This window comes from Scyliorhinus torazame, chromosome 16 (assembly GCF_047496885.1).
Source record: "Scyliorhinus torazame isolate Kashiwa2021f chromosome 16, sScyTor2.1, whole genome shotgun sequence".
Classification (NCBI taxonomy): Eukaryota; Metazoa; Chordata; class Chondrichthyes; order Carcharhiniformes; family Scyliorhinidae; genus Scyliorhinus; species Scyliorhinus torazame.
In genome coordinates this window covers 42337667-42355218 of record NC_092722.1, presented here as the reverse complement: position 1 = coordinate 42355218, position 17552 = coordinate 42337667, and the positions used below count along the sequence as shown (strand labels likewise).

General features: G+C 44.0%; 1 protein-coding gene across 3 annotated transcripts in view; it reads left to right on the top strand.

Moving 5' to 3' along the window:
- vps13d (vacuolar protein sorting 13 homolog D) overlaps positions 1 to 17552 on the top strand; it is a 333180-nt gene that overhangs the window by 179351 nt on the left and 136277 nt on the right. For all 3 annotated transcript variants that reach the window (XM_072478413.1, XM_072478411.1, XM_072478412.1), the window contains 8 exons: positions 100 to 291; positions 422 to 548; positions 2094 to 2236; positions 2407 to 2537; positions 5847 to 6022; positions 8333 to 8456; positions 10033 to 10268; positions 13453 to 13570. In XM_072478413.1, the coding sequence (XP_072334514.1) occupies positions 100 to 291; positions 422 to 548; positions 2094 to 2236; positions 2407 to 2537; positions 5847 to 6022; positions 8333 to 8456; positions 10033 to 10268; positions 13453 to 13570 (1247 nt within the window). The remainder of the gene's footprint in view (positions 1 to 99; positions 292 to 421; positions 549 to 2093; positions 2237 to 2406; positions 2538 to 5846; positions 6023 to 8332; positions 8457 to 10032; positions 10269 to 13452; positions 13571 to 17552) is intronic.

Below are 17552 nucleotides of genomic sequence, written 5' to 3'. Positions count from 1 at the left end.
ATTTATTTTAAAAAACTTCAATTAATTTTCAGAGATAATCAAAATGTAAAATAGTCCTTCCAATTTCAAAACATTTTAAAATCACAATTTACTTGTCAGGAATTACACTAGAAAACTTTCCTGTGTGCAAGGAACTCCTAATACCAGCAGGAACCACCAACTATCATGTTCGGATGCGTCTTTATGACACCAAGAAACGCCTGCTGAACCTGAGCATTCGAATCGTGTGCAGAGCAGAGGGCTCCCTGAAGATACTCATTTCTGCACCTTACTGGCTCCTCAACAAGACAGGTTCGGAAAATAATTCAAATTCCAAAGTAAAAATAGGTGCACGATGTACTGTTGTTTATTTTCAAAACTGCAAGCGGTGCCTGAAAATCAGTGGCCTGAAGAGTTCTGTTTCATTCCCATCTTTCTTCAGGGCTGCCATTAATTTTTCGACAGGACAATGCCAAGGCTGATGCAGCAGGACAATTCGAGGAGCACGAGCTTGCTCGAAGCCTCAGCCCCCTCCTGTTCAGCTTTACTGACAAGGAGCAACCTAACATGTGAGTAAAGCGTGCAAGCACATCCCTGACTCATCTGATGTACTCGGGTAATGGTTGTGAATGTGGATAGTTTGTAAATATGAACAGGATCTGTCCTGCTCAATCATTTTGGCTCGTAACTTGTGATATGTCTGTCCATGTGAAATATGTACATGTGACTGAATGAATCTGGATGTAGATCTATAAATGGGGCACTGTAGACAGGCCAATGGCTTTGTTCTAAATACCTGTATTTATTCCCTTGTGAAACCAGCCCCCTTGACCTTGTAACTACAACTTTGCAGTTGAAGAGATTTTTACATACCCATTTTCCTCTTTATTTTCTCCTAAAGGTGAAGATTAATGTTGGGATCGAACTCCACAAAACAAATCATTCCGTTCTGGATGCGTGAGCGTCACCCAGCATCACTGCTGCTTTGATTCTGTCCTCAGTCATATACATGTGTACTTTCAGCAAGAGTTAGCAAATAGTCACCAGGCCAATGGTACTTCCCGATGAATACAACAATCTTTTTGTTGGATTTAGCCACATGTGACCATCCTCCTGCTGCTCCACCTCCTGGGGCAGACATAAAGCAGAGGCATCTGTAACCAATTTAGGAGAAGTCTTGTCACAAAACTATTTTCTGATCCCTCGGACGTGATCAGGCAAGCCCCCGGAATCTCAAGCCCTTAATTTTCACCCATAACCTTGCCTTCCTTCTGCTTGATGCATAACTTTTCAAAAATATATCTTGACACCTCCTTGAACGGCGAGGGCCCAGCCCTCATTACCACCTGGGGAATGCAGTTCTCACAGGTTAGCCGTTCTCAGAGGAAAACAAACTTCTGCAGATCCAATCTCGAGATAAATGGATAGTCCGAGTATTATCTGCTCCTTTACCTCAAATAACACATTAATTTGTATGTTATCAATGTCCTTTATTTTTGAAATCCACGCCTATTCAACAATTCAAAACCCATTACACAAAGACCATTTTCATAACTCTGTGAACTTAAACTGGATAGCATTCACTTTACCTTTCTCTATACCTTCTCTATAGCCACAATATCTTCCTTGAGGTTGGAAGAGTTGGGGGGAGCCAAAATGGTACATAGTGCTCCAGAAAAGGTCTAACCATAACCTTATACTGTATAACCCTATTATCATGGCCCTTGTTTGCACTGAACCATCAAGGTAATGCAACTCAGAACCCAGTTTGCTCCTGAAGTTGTGCTTGAATCTTTAACCGTTCGCAACTGACCACTCCCAAGTCTGCCATTTTCCTGTTAATTTTAACCAATTCATGCTATACTATGTATCTAAATTTTGTGCATCTGTATTCCTGAGCGCACAATGATCTACAATAAAGGCAATTCCCAATCTTGGGAGCGCTTCTTGAATTTATCAAATCCAGCTGTAATCTTATTTCCTCCTCCTAGGTTCCTGACATTACCATGTGATTTATCGTTATCTGTGAATTCAACAACCAAGAAATCATCTCCTCCCAGTCTTACTAATCTGAGTGAGTTGATTTAGTTTCATGTTCTCTCTGATCCCTGCAGGTGTACCATGCGGACTGGGAAGGGGATCCATCCAGATGCCGTTCCTGGTTGGTGTCAGGAATTCTCCCCAGATGGAGGCAGTGGTGTACGAGCAGTGAAAGTGATTCAGCATGGGAACAGGCCAGGACTCATTTACAGTATTGGTGAGAGTAAATAAATGCTTTTGTGACCTAAAGGGAAATCTAAGGGTTAAAGAGGCAAAGCAGAGCACTGAGTTATGCTTTGAGTAACAGATTTGGTAACTGCAATGTAACTTGTGTAGCAATTATTACTTTAGGTTACTTGTTACATTGCTTTCATCTTTGTACCTCAGGAATTGATATCAGGAAAGGTAGAGGACGCTACAGAGATACCAATATAGTGACCTTTGCACCGCGATACTTACTGGACAACAAATCCTCGCACAAGCTGGCCTTCGCACAACGTGAATTCGCCAGAGGCCAGGTGGGGATGTTAATCTAATTTTAAAACAAAGTGTGTTCCTAAACACAGTGAAAACCTGTAACTTCAAGGAACAATATCAGATGAACATAAACACACTTATTGAACCCCTGGATTAAGACATTTATTAAAGTAGTAGAGAGAGGAATTTGATGGTGCTTGAAACACTTGCACAATTGCTTTAAATAGCAACATGAATAACCTGAACAGACACCAGAGGGTGAATGTTGGAGCAGTTAATGTAATATGATCAGCTTATTCCATTTGTGTTGCACATTGTTAGTGGCTTTAATTAGTCTTCAATTGACCCATCTGACATTATAGGACTGCTTTTGATTTCTTCGAAAGCAATAATCCGTTGTATGGATATTGCACATTGAATGCTGTCCAGTTTTATCTTTCAGACTGTTGGTATGTATGCCTCTGTTAGCACAAGAAAGGTACAGCGAAGATCATTCAACTCATTTTAGCTTATTCATTAGGAAAGATGCTATAGTCCTGTTATCGTATCATTCAGCTGATGCTTAAGTAACTATTTGGTTTTCACCTCCGCCACCTTTTTCTATAAGTCAATTTCACTCTGTGTTAACAGGCACTTTCTGACATTAGTATCTGCCTTTTGAACTTGTGTCACTTTGCTTTACCATTGCAGTTTAGCTTGAAGCAATGTTCTGCATTTATCTTTTTCTATACGGGTTTTTCATCTTATTTATGTACCTGTATATAAATATTTATATACCACCCGGTCACCTCTTTTCATGTTTGAAAAGTCTGGGATTCTGCACTTTTCTCCTAACTCGTTCTTCATTCTGCTAAATACCACTGTTGTGACTCTTTGAGTGTTAACATATCTCATTTGATAGCTCTCTGACCTTTGAGTTGTTGCCAAGCCCCTTTTTGAGATTCAAATACATAGAGGCCTACATTTCGGTAAGATACTAATTCATTCTTCGAGGTACTGTCTTTTGGATTAACCGAAGTACTGTCTGCGTTCCCAGCTGGATGTAAAATTTGCCTTGCTCTATATGAAGAAGAGCAGTGAATTTCCCTCCCACCCTATATCCTGATCAACGTTTGTTTCTACCCGGCAGCCAACACTCTCAATTTAATTATTCAATCATCTTATTTGCTGTTTGTTCTTGCTGTGTGCGAATTGGATTCTAGGTGTGTATAAACCAAGAATAACTGCACTTCAAAAGTATTTAATTGGATTTGAAGCATTTTGGGATGTCCTCAGCGCAACCACTTGTATTTATGTAGCACCTTTAACATAATAAAATATCCCAAGGTACTTCACAGGAGTGTTATCAAGCAACATTTAATTCTGAACCACGTAGGGCAGATGACCAAAACATTGGTCAAAGAGATAGGTATTAAGGAGTCTACTGAAGGACACAGTAGAGGAAATGAAACCATGGGGTTTAGGGAGAGAATTCCAGAGCTTAGGGCCGAGGCCTCTGAAGATATGGCCACCAATGGTGTAGTGATTAAAATCAGGGATGTTCAAAAGTGTAGAATTACAGGGCAGCATGGTGGCGCAGTGGTAGCACTGCAGCCTCATGGCGCCGAGGTCCCAGGTTCGATCCCGGCTCTGGGTCACTGTCCGTGTGGAGTTTGCACATTCTCCCCGTGTTTGCGTGGGTTTTGCCCCCACAACCCAAAGATGTGCAGGGTAGGTGGATTGGCCACACTAAATTGCCCCTTAATTGGAAAAAATGAATTGAGTACTGTCAAATTTATTTTAAGAAGGTGCAGAATTGGTGGGACAAAGCACAGGAGCAGATTACAGGGATCGGGATTGGAAAGGCCATGGATGGATTGGAAAACTAGGATGAATGTTTTAAGATTGAGGCCATGACTCACCCCACAAGCAAGGGTGAGTGGGACTTGTTCCGAGTTAGGACCTGGACAGAAGGGTTTTCGATGACCTCTAGTTTATAACCTGGGAAACTGCCAAAAGTGCATTAAAATGGTCAAGTCTAGAAGTAGCAAAGGCATGGATGAGGGTTTCAGTGGTAGGTGAGCTGTGTAGCCACCTGAGTTGGCCAAGTCCCGATTTAAAATGGCGAACGGCAAAGGCTGAAGGGAAATTCAGCCAACACAGGCAGAAACCAGCAGGTGCAAGTTTGCTGTGTATTTAACTCTGCAAAGGCCCAGACAGCATCGATACTAGCAGCCATCTGCATAATAATGTAGCAACCATCTACATACTAATAAGCAGTCCTCGGGAACAATAGCAACATTTGGGACAAACAAAACTAAGCCAGACTCCCCGGCGCCAGCAGGAGCCAACACAAAAGAGGTTAACGGACACCTCAAGACCGCCCATCGATCAGGGAACCGCTCCAGTATTGGAGAAATCGAACCAAGTGATTGGAACAAAGTCCAATCACCTAGAACCAGGTACAGGGTCCGCCCTGAAAGGCGGGAAGCCCCTGGGGACTATAAAGTTAAGCCCCCAAGTTCAAATCGTTCTTCTTGACCGGGTCACCCAGCAACGCGAACCAACATTGACCGTGACCAGTTCAACTGCCGCCGAGAGATCGTAAGTCTTAAGTCAACGCTCGCTACGAGATAGGCGCTCCTAGCTACCAATCCATACCAACTTCGAATCCGGCAGACTCAGAACCCGAACGAAAGGCCATTTGTTCCCCTGACCTGGTGGGCCAGTCCGAAGTTAAGTACAGGCCTGTTCGTCGTAGACGTAGCTTAGACGTAGAATTTGTGCATGAGTAGCGATTACTGTGTATAATAAATGTGCTTTGATTTAAATCTTACTAATCGGTGTATTGAGTTATTGGTCATTGCTCGAACTTGAACCTTGTGGCGGTATCATAAAGATACCTGGCGACTCGAGAGCAAAGGTTATAAAACAGAGCCAAGTGAACCAACCAAAAGTTAGCAACAGCTGAGGCAGGAGTGGAGTCCTGCAATGCAATGGAGATGGAAGCAAGCAGTTGCAGCAGCTGGATAATGGTGGAGGAGGATAGTATGGGCAACCATACCAAAACTGCAGGCAGGTTAAGAACGATAAGGTAAAATGTTAGTTAGTGCCTTCCTTCCCCCACCCCTCTTTTGCTTCCCCTCGGCCACTCTTTTGTGTTCTTCTCCCCACCCTGGCTCCACCTCTTCTTTGCCCCCACCCCTCTTCCTTTCTGAAACAGTTTAAGGGCTTAAGTCCCTCCCTAGGCTTGTTGACCAAAACCATACACCAGACTCGAGGTGTGACCTGGGCAGTGTTCAGTTTTCTGGCACTCTTTGTACAGTTCACTCATCCACCAGTGTTATAATAACTGTAACATGCTTTCTCAGGGCACTCAAAATCCAGATGGTTACATTTCAACTCTACCTGGTGCCAGCGTTGTATTTCATTGGCCAAGAAATGATTATGATCAGCTATTATGTGTGCGCCTGATGGATGTTGCCAATTGCACTTGGTCAGGTGGCTTCGAGGTGAGCAAGAACAACTCCTTCCACGTCAACATGAGGTGAGAATAGTATCCTAAAAGAAATGTGATACTAGTTAATGGACCAGGATCCCTGATAGAAAAGTACAGATTTAATTTGCAATCAATAACTGGGACTTCTGCCATCAGTGGCAGTGTGTGATGTCAGATTGGTTAGGATTCTTCTGGTCACACTTTACAGCAGGAGTGTTGTACACTTCTTTAGTGGGGAATGTAGTCGCCTGTATGGAGCCTCTTAGAGGAGGAAAGAGAGGAAATTAGACTGAGAATTAGAGAGGGTATTCCAGAGATGAGGGCTGTGGCCCTCAATGGTTTAGTGATTAAAATCTGGGATGATCAAAAGCCCAGAATTGGCGGGACAAAGCGCTGGAGCAGATTACGGGGGGGGGTGATGAGGCTTTGGATTTGAAAACGAAGATAAGAGTTTTAAAATTGAGACCTGGCTTAGCTGAGAGCCAATATAGTTCCCCCACACCAGAAGCAAGGGGTGGACCACGATCAAAAATCTGTAAAATACTAATGTTTGGGAACCTGTTTAGGCTCTCTTGGTGTGTTGGATTTTGTTTGTTTATTTATTTTACTTTTGGGTTGAAACTTTAGATCTGCCACCTGTGAACTCAGGCTCAGTTACTCCTGATTGAATAATGTAAATACTGGGTACTTGCTTACCTTAAGTGTAATTATTACCCTCTTCATTTCATTTATTGTACCCTGTGTTGCAGTTCCTTTGAGTCAATTCAGATTTGTGAAGGAACTTCCACCATAATTAGGTATTGCCAGGATCTGCCGTCTACATTCTTTGTTTGGCATTTCGTTTTGCGTTATAACTTGGATTTTTAAATGGACGGTGAACTTAAATGTGTTGATTTCTGATTGGAGAAAGGATATTGGAAATAAATTGTAGCACGCACAACAGTTGAGTAGAAGAGTTTTTTCAGTCCTATGACCTTTGCCGTACAGGGGTTTCCCCTCCATCTTTGGAGATGATTTTCTCAATCTCCTTTTCAAAAAAGAACAAAAATTATCATTTTCTGGCACTCATGGTTACAAGACCAACAGCACAAGTTGGGACTTTTTTTAAACCATTTACTGTATTTTCTATAAAGCTTTCAACACCGATTAATAGTTTTTTTCAAGTACTGTTACCCTGTAAAGATAATTTATACTCCAGTCATTGTGATGAAACTGTGACATAATTACAAGCCTGAATAAAAAGTCTAATGTGCAAAGAAAAGCAGAAGGGTTATTGATACTACATTTATGCAAGTGCTCTACTCCGAGCTCTGCAATGGCAAGCAATCACAAGGAGGGCAGAGGATAGGCTACAAGGACACTCTGAAAGCATCCCTAAATAAATGCAACATCCCCATCGACACTTGGGAATCACTTGCCTTAGAGTGCACAAACAGGAGAGAAAGCAAGGGTGCTAGTTACCTCGAGCGTCATAGGGTGGAGTATGCAGATGCCAAGCATAAACTGGGGAAGGAGAGTGCAGAGTCCAGAGTGTCCCACCCTCCGCATCAAACACCACCTGCCAAATCTGTGGCAGTGGTTTGGACAATTCAACCACCGCAGAACCCACCCCCTCCCCAGAGTGGAAGCAAGCATCCTTGACGCTGAGGGACTGCCCAAGAAAGCAAGCGATGCATGTTGGCAAGCATTGGACTCCCTATCCTGTTGGCATTGTGGCTAAATGTATTGTGGCTGCGTACACAAATTTGATGTCTGACGTACGTTGTGCTATTTGATTTTAACCACAATGACAAATGTGGTACATTTGGCTTCAAGATCTCTAAACTAGTCAATGGAAAATTGGCTGTGATTTCCCCTTCCTTAGCCTAATATGAAATTCCTGAGGAAAACTTGTGCCTGTGAGAAAACAAAATCAAGGTTAACCTCATGACTAAATATCCCATCTGCTCCCACTGTGTGTGAAGAACATATAAGTGGGCAAAATACTTCAGGACCTCCCTCCCAAGGAAGAATCCCAGACTGAATCACCCTATGAAAAGCATAAAGAAAAATCAGAGTACTAAAGCAAAATACAGTGGATGCTGGGAATCTTAAATAAAACCAGAAAATGCTGGAAGTCTTCAGCAGGTTCGACAGTATCTCTGCACACAGAAGCTGTCTGTCTTGTCGAAAATCAGTGTGTATTTTTTTAACAAGATCGCTGAGTTCACAGGAGTTGGATCTAACAATGCAATTAGTCATAAAAACCTGATGTTGGTTTCAAGTTGTACACATTGTCTGTCCTCATTCCTTGTTGTTTCGTACTGTGTAACAAGCTGGCACAAAGGACTTTCTGACCTAACAATTTTTTTGTTGCAGAGATACTCAAGGCAGCTGCCACCTTCTGCGAGTGGAGATCACTCTGAAAGGAGCAACATACCATATTGCATTCAGCAACTCTGAACAGCTGCCGCCGCCGTTCCGCATCGACAACTTTTCAGAAGTAAATCCCCATGGGCTGTTTTTACCACACTTAAACCTACACATCTATAGTAATATTCATGATTTGCAATCAGCTCCTCATGAATCGTGAAGGACAAATCACAAAACTAATTGCAAATAACTTAACTTATCTGTATGTAGTCACCACAAATGGGAGATGACTCATTCTGCTTACGTGTCACCTGTTTGACATGCTAAGACGTGTACAAAGTTGACTGGGTATACCTAAGAACAAGTCAATCTTAAGACTTTTGCATTTTGCTGGAGGATTTTCTGCCTCCAGAATAGATCTGATGGATACAGGAAAAAGGACACGGAAAGTATTTAATTGTTAAAAATTAAGAGAAGGCAGATTATATTAGCCAGGCAATTGAACTAAATATAAAAGAAAATAGTGAGCCAAGAACCCAGGCAAGAAAACACAGAAAATTATTTTTAAAGTTTCTTATGTTTATGTTATTAGCACTGGATTAATATAAAAGTGCTGAAACTATTCTTGGACATTCAAGTCAATTGTTGACCGTGTTTGTTTCTTTGCCACAATATGTGACTGAAATCAGACGCATCAGTTTAAACTAGGTAGTTCAATGTATTGGAACCCAACATGCCAATTGGTAGAAGTTGATTTTTGTATTGTTACCATGTATTGAGTCCGAAGGTCAGATAACCAACCATAAATTTACAATACTTCCAATTTTGTGCTTCAACCTCTGATTGATGTTATCATGGAATTTACAGTGCAGAAGGAGGCCATTCGGCCCATCGAGTCTGCACCGGCTCTTGGAAAGAGCACCCTACCCAAGGTCAACACCTCCACCCTATGCCCATAACCCAGCGACCCCACCCAACACTAAGGGCAATTGTGGTTACTAAGGGCAATTTATCATGGCCAATCCACCTAACCTGCACATCTTTGGACTGTGGGAGGAAACCGGAGCACCCGGAGGAAACCCACGCGCACACGGGGAGGATGTGCAGACTCCGCACAGACAGTGACCCAAGCCAGAATCGAACCTGGGACCCTGGAGCTGTGAAGCAATTATGCTATCCACAATGCTACCGTGCTGCCATGTTTGTTCATGACAACTTAGGTATTCCTACAGAGAGCTATTCCTGCCGTCTAGCAAGCACAAGGAGCTTTAGGGAACCTAATCATAGAATTTACAGTGCAGAAGGAGGCCATTCGGCCCATCGAGTCTGCACCAGCCCTTGGAACGGGCACCTTACCTAAGCCCATTCCTCCACCCTAGTCCCATAACCCAGTAACCCCATTTAACCTTTTTGGACACTAAGGGCAATTTAGCATGGCCAATCCACCTAACCTGCACATCTTTAGATTGTGGGAGGAAACCAGCGCACCCGGAGGAAACTCTCGCACACACGGGGAGAACGTGCAGACTCCGCACAGACAGTGACCCAAGCCAGGAATCGAACCTGGGACCCTGGAGCTGTGAAGCAATTGTGCTAACCACTATGCTACCGTGCCACCAATGTTATACCAATGAAGTGGAGTAGCAAAATATATATTCAGCCTTCACAGCAAACTCCTGAACTCTCCTCTTTCTCTTTTGCATCAGGTTGCAATCATTTTCAATCAACATGGGGTGGTAGAACCAAGACTAAAGACAGAGGTAAAACCAGGCACCTCACTGAATTATGCCTGGGACGAGCCTGTCCTTCAGCAGTTCATCACGCTAACAGTGAAAGGGGCAGGTTCATCAGAAATTACCTGTGATATGAATGATTTCAAAGAGTCTAAACAGCTTTACTATGAAAATTTCATCTACATTGCTGCCACATACACCTTCTCTGGGTAGGCTTCAGATTTCTGTTGCTTGGAATTAAACTTGCTGTCAGCTTTTTAATGTACTCTGTTGGTTTTCAATAATTGGTTGCAACTTCAGGCGCCATGAATCATTGTTTTGGTGCTTTCAAAAGATATTCTCAACTGGAAGTAATGTATTGTTTCTATATAATTGTCTGTAATTATGTAAATTTCAAGATTAGAGTTCTATAGGAACCAAGGAAATATCCAACCTTTAAGCGTAATGCAGCCAACAATGTTACATAGCAGCTCACCAGTTAGTTCCAGAACTGTATTTAAAATTGTTTTCTTCGTGTGTTGTCAAGGTAGTTGGTCAGAGGGCAGGGTGGAAGTGTGTAGTCAGAGGGAGGTGTGTAGTCAAGGTAGACCGAGGGAAGGTCTTTGCTGGGGAAGAAATCTAAATACATTTTATTTGGAAATGTTAACATTTTAGTGACTCCTGTATTGTCCCTCAGTTTCTTCCCATGCCAAGATCAACTAATCTGGTAAACAATGTGTTTGTGGTCTTGTATACTGCACTGGACGTTTACATGTTTGACCACAATATGCAGTAGCTTCCAGGTAGAAGCCAGGTATCTCTAGCACAAGAAAGCAGAAAACCTCAAATCGAACTTCAAAAATAGTGAAGACAGCTGACTGGGACGAAGTTTCCTACCTTCTCCTTAACTAATTAGTGGACTATTTAAGAATTTGAAGGGAAATAAAATAACTAGCCCATTTGTAAAGTTAATGCTGCCCCGTTCTGGAAGAAAGAAGGGAAGCAAGTAGCTCAGAGGTCAGAATGTACTCAATAAACATTTTAAAATAAGAGAGCAACTTACACATATATTCTGCACAAAATGTTCCGATTTAAATGACCTAATTGCAGTGGAATTCAGTACTTAGAGGGAGAAAGGGATACATTTCCAACTTTGTGCTCCTGTTAGGGAACCTTGTACACTGATAGTACATATTGTAAATTTAAGTGTACAGTACACACTATTTTCTGAACATTCAATTAAATGGGCAGGAAATGATTTTTTGCATGCTCAGACTTCCAGACTGTGTTACCAGTTGGCAAGCTCCCCAGCAGGGAGTGTGAAAACTGAAAAGTCCCCCTGAATCTCCTCTTCTGGACAACAGTGACTATATGAGGATGTCACTTAAATACTGAATAATTAAAAAATGAATAGTAATTTATAACAGTATTTTTAATAGTTCTGATACTTTAGATGGTTTCTGGTGTTCTAACTAGTTTTACATTACAACAGGGGCTGGTTTAGCACACTGGGCTAAATCGCTGGCTTTTAAAGCAGACCAAGGCAGGCTCAATTCCCGTACCAGCCTCCCCGAACAGGGGCCGGAATGTGGCGACTAGGGGCTTTTCACAGTAACTTCATTGAAACCTACTCGTGACAATAAGCGATTTTCTTTTTTTTTCAAATAATGTAAACTTCTGGATCCAGCCTGTGTCCACTTGTCCGGCTTGCTTTGCAGCTATTTAACAGCCATTAATTGACTTGTGGCGGGCCATACAACCTCATCAGGGAGGAAATCCTGCCTCTTGAGAGCTGCCAGCTCCCTCGTCCTAACAGCGCCACTGGGAGCAGTGGCCACAATAAGTCCAGGGTTTTGCCGGGGTCAGACTGGTAGGACCCAGCAAAATGGATAAGGGGGAATTGTCTGAAAGAAAGAACTTCCTTTCCTCCCCCAACCACTGGATGAAACATGGCGGGGTGGGTACTTGATGACGGTCACCCAACCATGGGTACAATTCCAGCAGCGGGAGGAAAAGGTTGTTAAGTGGATATTACTTGGACTCTTATGGGTTTCAGTTAGCTTTTGGGTTACCCAGCACCTCCCTTGCTGCAGGTAAGCTTGCAGAAGGGGCAAGTTGGGGCATGTAGGCAGCAAGAAATGCAATGAAATGAAATGAAAATCGCTTATTGTCACAAGTAGGCTTTAAATGAAGTTACTGTGAAAAGCCCCTAGTCGCCATATTCCAGCGCCTGTTCGGGGAGGCTGTTACGGGAATTGAACCGTGCTGCTGGCCTGCCTGGATCTGCTTTCAAAGCCAGCGATTTAGCCCTATGCTAAACAGTCCCTAAGCGGCGCATCCTGGTCCGGGTGGCAGTAAAATGTTGCCTAGAGACTTGTTCACATAATAGGCTGACATTCCGTGCAGTGCCGAAGGTGCCCTCTTTCACATCAAATGTGATATTTCACATCAAATGTGAGGCTCTGTCTACCCTCTCAAAGATTGATAGAATTATTTTGGCACAGGAAGAGGTAACTGAGCACATTGCGTCCAACTCTAGAGAAATCTAGCCAATCCCATTCCTCCCCTCCTATCCCAGTAGTCCTGAAGTTTATTTCCCTCATGCTCACCCAGTTTCCTTTTGAAACCATTGTCTCCACTTCCATCACCCTTGTAGGCAGCAAGTTCCAGCTCATTACAATTTGCTTAAAATTAAAAAAAGATCTCATACCCAAAGTCTTAAATCTGTGTCCCTCAGTCCTTGTACCATTAGAGAATGAAAGCTACTTTTCATTCTAGAATTTATCTCTCTAAACTTGCCATAAACTTGGAAAAAGATCTGGGGTGGGATTCTCTGCTTGCCAATGCCGATTTCGTGATCGGCGATCTGGCGTAGAATCCCTTTTTACGACCGAACTGGGTGCGGTGCCTGTTTTCAGATGCTCCGACCCCTCCCAAACGGCATCATCGGAGTACACCGCACACCATTGGTACAGCCTCAGGACGTTACCTGAAGGCCCTCCGCCAACGCTCCGCCCTATGTCCAGCACCGCCACAGTTGGGGGCAAGCCATGCCGCTGGCCGGGGGGGCTTCGGCGAGGGCTGGGGGGACAGGTGGGGGGTGGTCCAGGGGAGGCGATGGTGGTCCAGAGGTGCACTATCTGACAGGTCAGGTACACTCGCGGCCGGCACCATGTTGTACGGCGCGACCTCTGTAGCCCGTTGCCGTGCGCATGCGTGGCCACAGACCCGGCTATTCTCTGGCCGTTTTTGCTCTACACTATTGGCTGCCCCATTTTCTTGTATTAAATCAGTGATTTCACTTTAAAAGCACTTGATTGACTGTGGAGCACTCAAATAGGTGCTGAGGTTGTGAAAGGTGCAATTTAGATGTATGAAACCTGTGATGTTAGCTTTGTGGTTTCTTTAAATTAGGCTCACAGAATCTTCAGGCAGGCCGGTTACTCGAGGTTCCGGAAAGAAAAATGTTAGATGTGCGGAATTAGTGCTGGATGTTGCACCTAAAACTGGAAGAGTGATACTGAAGAAAAAGGTAAACACTCCAAATGGTGAAAATGAATATTCTGTCGAGGTTCTTGTTTATCTTTCAGGCTCTCCCGATCTTTATACCAAAGGCCTTTTTTTGGAAAGTGGACACGATCATCTCGAACTTGGTATGGCGGGGAAGGTGCCGTGGGTAGGGAGGACCCTGCTGCAGAGGCAGCGGGGGGGTTGGCATTGCCGAACTTACTTCATTATTATTGGGCGGCGAATATGGACAAGGTGCGGCAGTGGTGGGAAGGAGAAGGGGTAGAGTGGGTTAGGATGGAGGCGGAATCTTGTAAGGCGTCTAGTTTGAGGGCTATGGTGATGGCAGCATTGCCAATGGCTCCGAGTAGGTATTCAGGGAGCCCAGTGGTGCAGTCCCCGGTCAAGATATGGAATCAACTGAGGAGGCATTTTAGGGTGGAAGGGATGTCGGTGCTAACCCCGCTGTGCGAGAATCATGGGTTTGAGCCGGGAGGGATGGATAGTGTACACAGGAGTTGTAGGGAAGCAGGGCTGGTCAAGGTGAGGAATTTGTATTTGGAGGGGTTTGCCAGTCTGGAGGAGCTCAGGGAGAGGGTAGAGTTGCTGAGGGGTAGTGAGTTCCGGTATCTGCAGGTTAGGGACTTTGCACAAAAGGGCTGGAAGGGGTTCCCTAGGTTGCCGGGATACACCCTGCTCGAGCGACTGCTGCTTCCGGATGTGGAAGGGGAGGGAAAAATTGGGGATATATATAAGTGGCTGGGGGAGCTGGGAGGTGAGCGGGTGGTGAAGATCAAGGAGAAATGGGAAGCGGAGTTGGGAATAGAGATCAATTGGGGAGTATGGAGTGAGGCACTGCGAAGGGTAAACGGGACCTCCTCTTGTGCAAGGATGAACCTGATTCAGTTTAAGGTGGTGCACAGGGTGCATATTACTCGGGCGAGAATGAGTGGGTTCTTTCAGGGGGTAGCAGATGAGTGTGAGAGGTGTGGGCGGGGGCCAGCGAATCACGCGCACATGTTTTGGGGTGGGAAAAATTGGGAAGGTTCTGGGCGGGACTGTTTGCGGTCTTAGCCAGGATAGTGGAGGAGGTGGACCCGATCCTTTGGCGGCGCTATTTGGGGTTTCAGAGAAGCCGGAGCTCATGGAGAGGAGGAAGGCCGATGTCTTGGCCTTCGCCTCTCTGATTGCACGGCGGCGAATTGTGCTGGAGTAGCGGTCGGCATCGTCACCAGGGGTAGTGGCTTGGTTGGGTGATCTGTACGGCTTCCTGTGGTTAGAGAAGATAAAGTATGAGTTGAGTGGCTTAGCGGGGGAGTTTGAGACAAGGTGGGGGATGTTTGTGACTGTTTGAGGAGCTATTTATCGTGGGGAGGTGGTGGGTGATGGGGAGAGGGAGGGTGAAAAGGAGAAAAGTCTGTACAGACTGTATAGTTTCCCAGGGTGTTTACTTGCTGTAACCTGCTTCGATACAAGTTTGCAATAAAGTATGTTGTTTTTTTAAAAGAAAAAGGTAAACACAAAGAATGTACATCTCTGTTGCTTTTTTTTCCCAACTTTGTTGCAAGGAATATTTTCAATGCAGTTGGAATTGAACAAATACGATAGATTCAATTTTATTTTGTAAAAATTTAGACTATCCAATTATTTTTTTCCCCCAATTAAGAGGCAATTTAGCGTGACCAATCTACCTACTCTGCACATCTTTGGGTTGTGGGGGCAAGATATGGAGCAGGCACGGGGAGAATGTGCAAACCACTCGAACAGTGACCCAGGGCTGGGATTGAACCCGGGGTCCTCGGCGCCGTGAGGCAGCAGTGTTAACCACCGGCACTGTGCCACCCTCGATAGATGCAATTTATAAGTATGGCTGTGACATTTTTCTGACCCTTTCAAGGCACATGTATGTATACGTCTCCTTTTCCTCTCCAGAAGATGTTGACACTTACTGCCGTGCAGTTCTATCTCTTTCACAGATATTCATAGAGGGACCTAGAAAGTACGTATTGTGCTCAGCTGAGATTTTTCTACTATTTGATGATGGAGAATATCACAGCCGAGTCCAATTCTATTCTAGATAGCAGTTTCTACTGCAACCCAGTCCAGGGTGATGGTATCAATTGTAGCGCAGTTTCACAGATTAGTTAATTCTGCAGAGACAGGATTGCATTGAGGACCGGCTTGGTCTGCAAGGCGCAGTAGTGAGTTTTAATTTATTTTTACCAATTCTGTTAGCCCCATGACAGTGGAAGGAATTTGCATTTTTATTATTCACATTTGGTGGAGGGGAGAGGAATAATGGTCTTTCCTGGATTCAGTCAATGTATTTGCATTTGAAAGCCTGGGGAGTTGTCAGAATGACAATCGGATGAGGAGTTGAGGACAGCAGCAGGATGAGTGGAACAAAACCAGTATGACACTTATGGAACTGTTATAAATAGATCAGATTGAAAACTAAATTTTGTTGGTTAAGATTACTTGACCTGTGATAGTGCACACAAAGATAGTGCAATAGAGAATCAATAGCCCTGCACTCCTGTTTACTTCAAGCTATATAAATAGCTGCAGCACATGGGAAAAAATGCCTTGTCCTTGCGTCCCCTCCCAACTCCGCTTCCCATTTCTCCTTGATCTTCATCACCCGCTCACCTCCCTGCTCCCCCAGCCATTTGTATATATCCCCAATTCTTCCCTCCCTTTCCATGTCCGTAAGCAACAGTCACTTCAGCAGGCTCTATCTCGGCAACCTAGGGAACCCCCTCCAGACCTTTTGCGCAAAGTCCTCAAGCTGCAGATAGCTGAACTCACTCGACCACGGCAGTTCTACCCTCTCCTTTAGCTCCTGCAGACTGGCAAACTCTTCCTCCAAATACAGATTCCTCACCTTGGCCAGCCCCACTTTCCTCCATCTCCCGGCTCAAACCTATGATTCTCGCACAGCGGCATTAGCACTGACATCCTTTCCGCCCTAAAATCTAAAATGACTCCTCAACTGATTCCATATCTTCACCGTGGTTTGCACCACCAGGCTCCCTGAATACCTACTCGGAGCCATTGGAAACGCTGCTATCATCATAGCCCTCAAACTAGACCCCTTACAAGATTCCTCCTCCATCCTAGCCCACTCTACCCCTCTTACCCACCACCACCGCACATTGTCCACATTCGCCGCCCAATAATAATGAAGCAAGTTCAGTGTTGCCTCTTCCCTTCAAAACTTCTATCTGTGTACCAGCACAAATATCTTGGCCGCTGTGTCAGCTTATCAGATGCTTAAACTTTTATCTGTGACCTTGACATGATCACTCAACTATTCCAATGCTCTCTTGGCCAGCCTCCTGTTATCTGCTGTCCATATACTAACTTGCACAAAGCTCCATATACGTATTGCCTGTGTTCGGTGAGCTGCATTGGCTCCCAGTTCACTGACATCTTGATACTTTGTTCAAATCCCTCATTGGGCTTCACTTGTTCATATCACCATTGGCAGCTGAGTTTTTAGTGGTTTAGTTTCTAAGCTGTGAAACACATTGGAACTTTTCTAATGTTAAAAGTGTAACGTAAATTCAAATTTCTTTTTGACCGTAAAATGATTGCAGTGAAACCTGTGAGTATGCAAGGAAGGAGTTAGTTTAATTTCTCAACTGGTATTTTTTTCTACTTGATTATTTTCCATTGTCTCTGCGCTGACAAAGTATACAACCTGTTCCTAACTTTTTACCACAATTGAAAAAATACCTACCTGGAGATGGTCACGAGTGATGTGCTTTTTCCCTCCCCTCCTTTTTTTTGGTTATAGCTTGACGTTTTTCCCTTCCTAAGATTGAAAATGAATAGGTGGTTATGGGCAGAAGCCACACTCTACCACTATATATGTATATATTTGGTAATCCGTTTGAGATTTGAGGAATTTATTTAATGGTTGATTTTAACCCTTGATCATAATCACGCCTATAAATATTTGAAACATTAAGGACAACTACTAACCTTTCTTTTGATCCTATGAG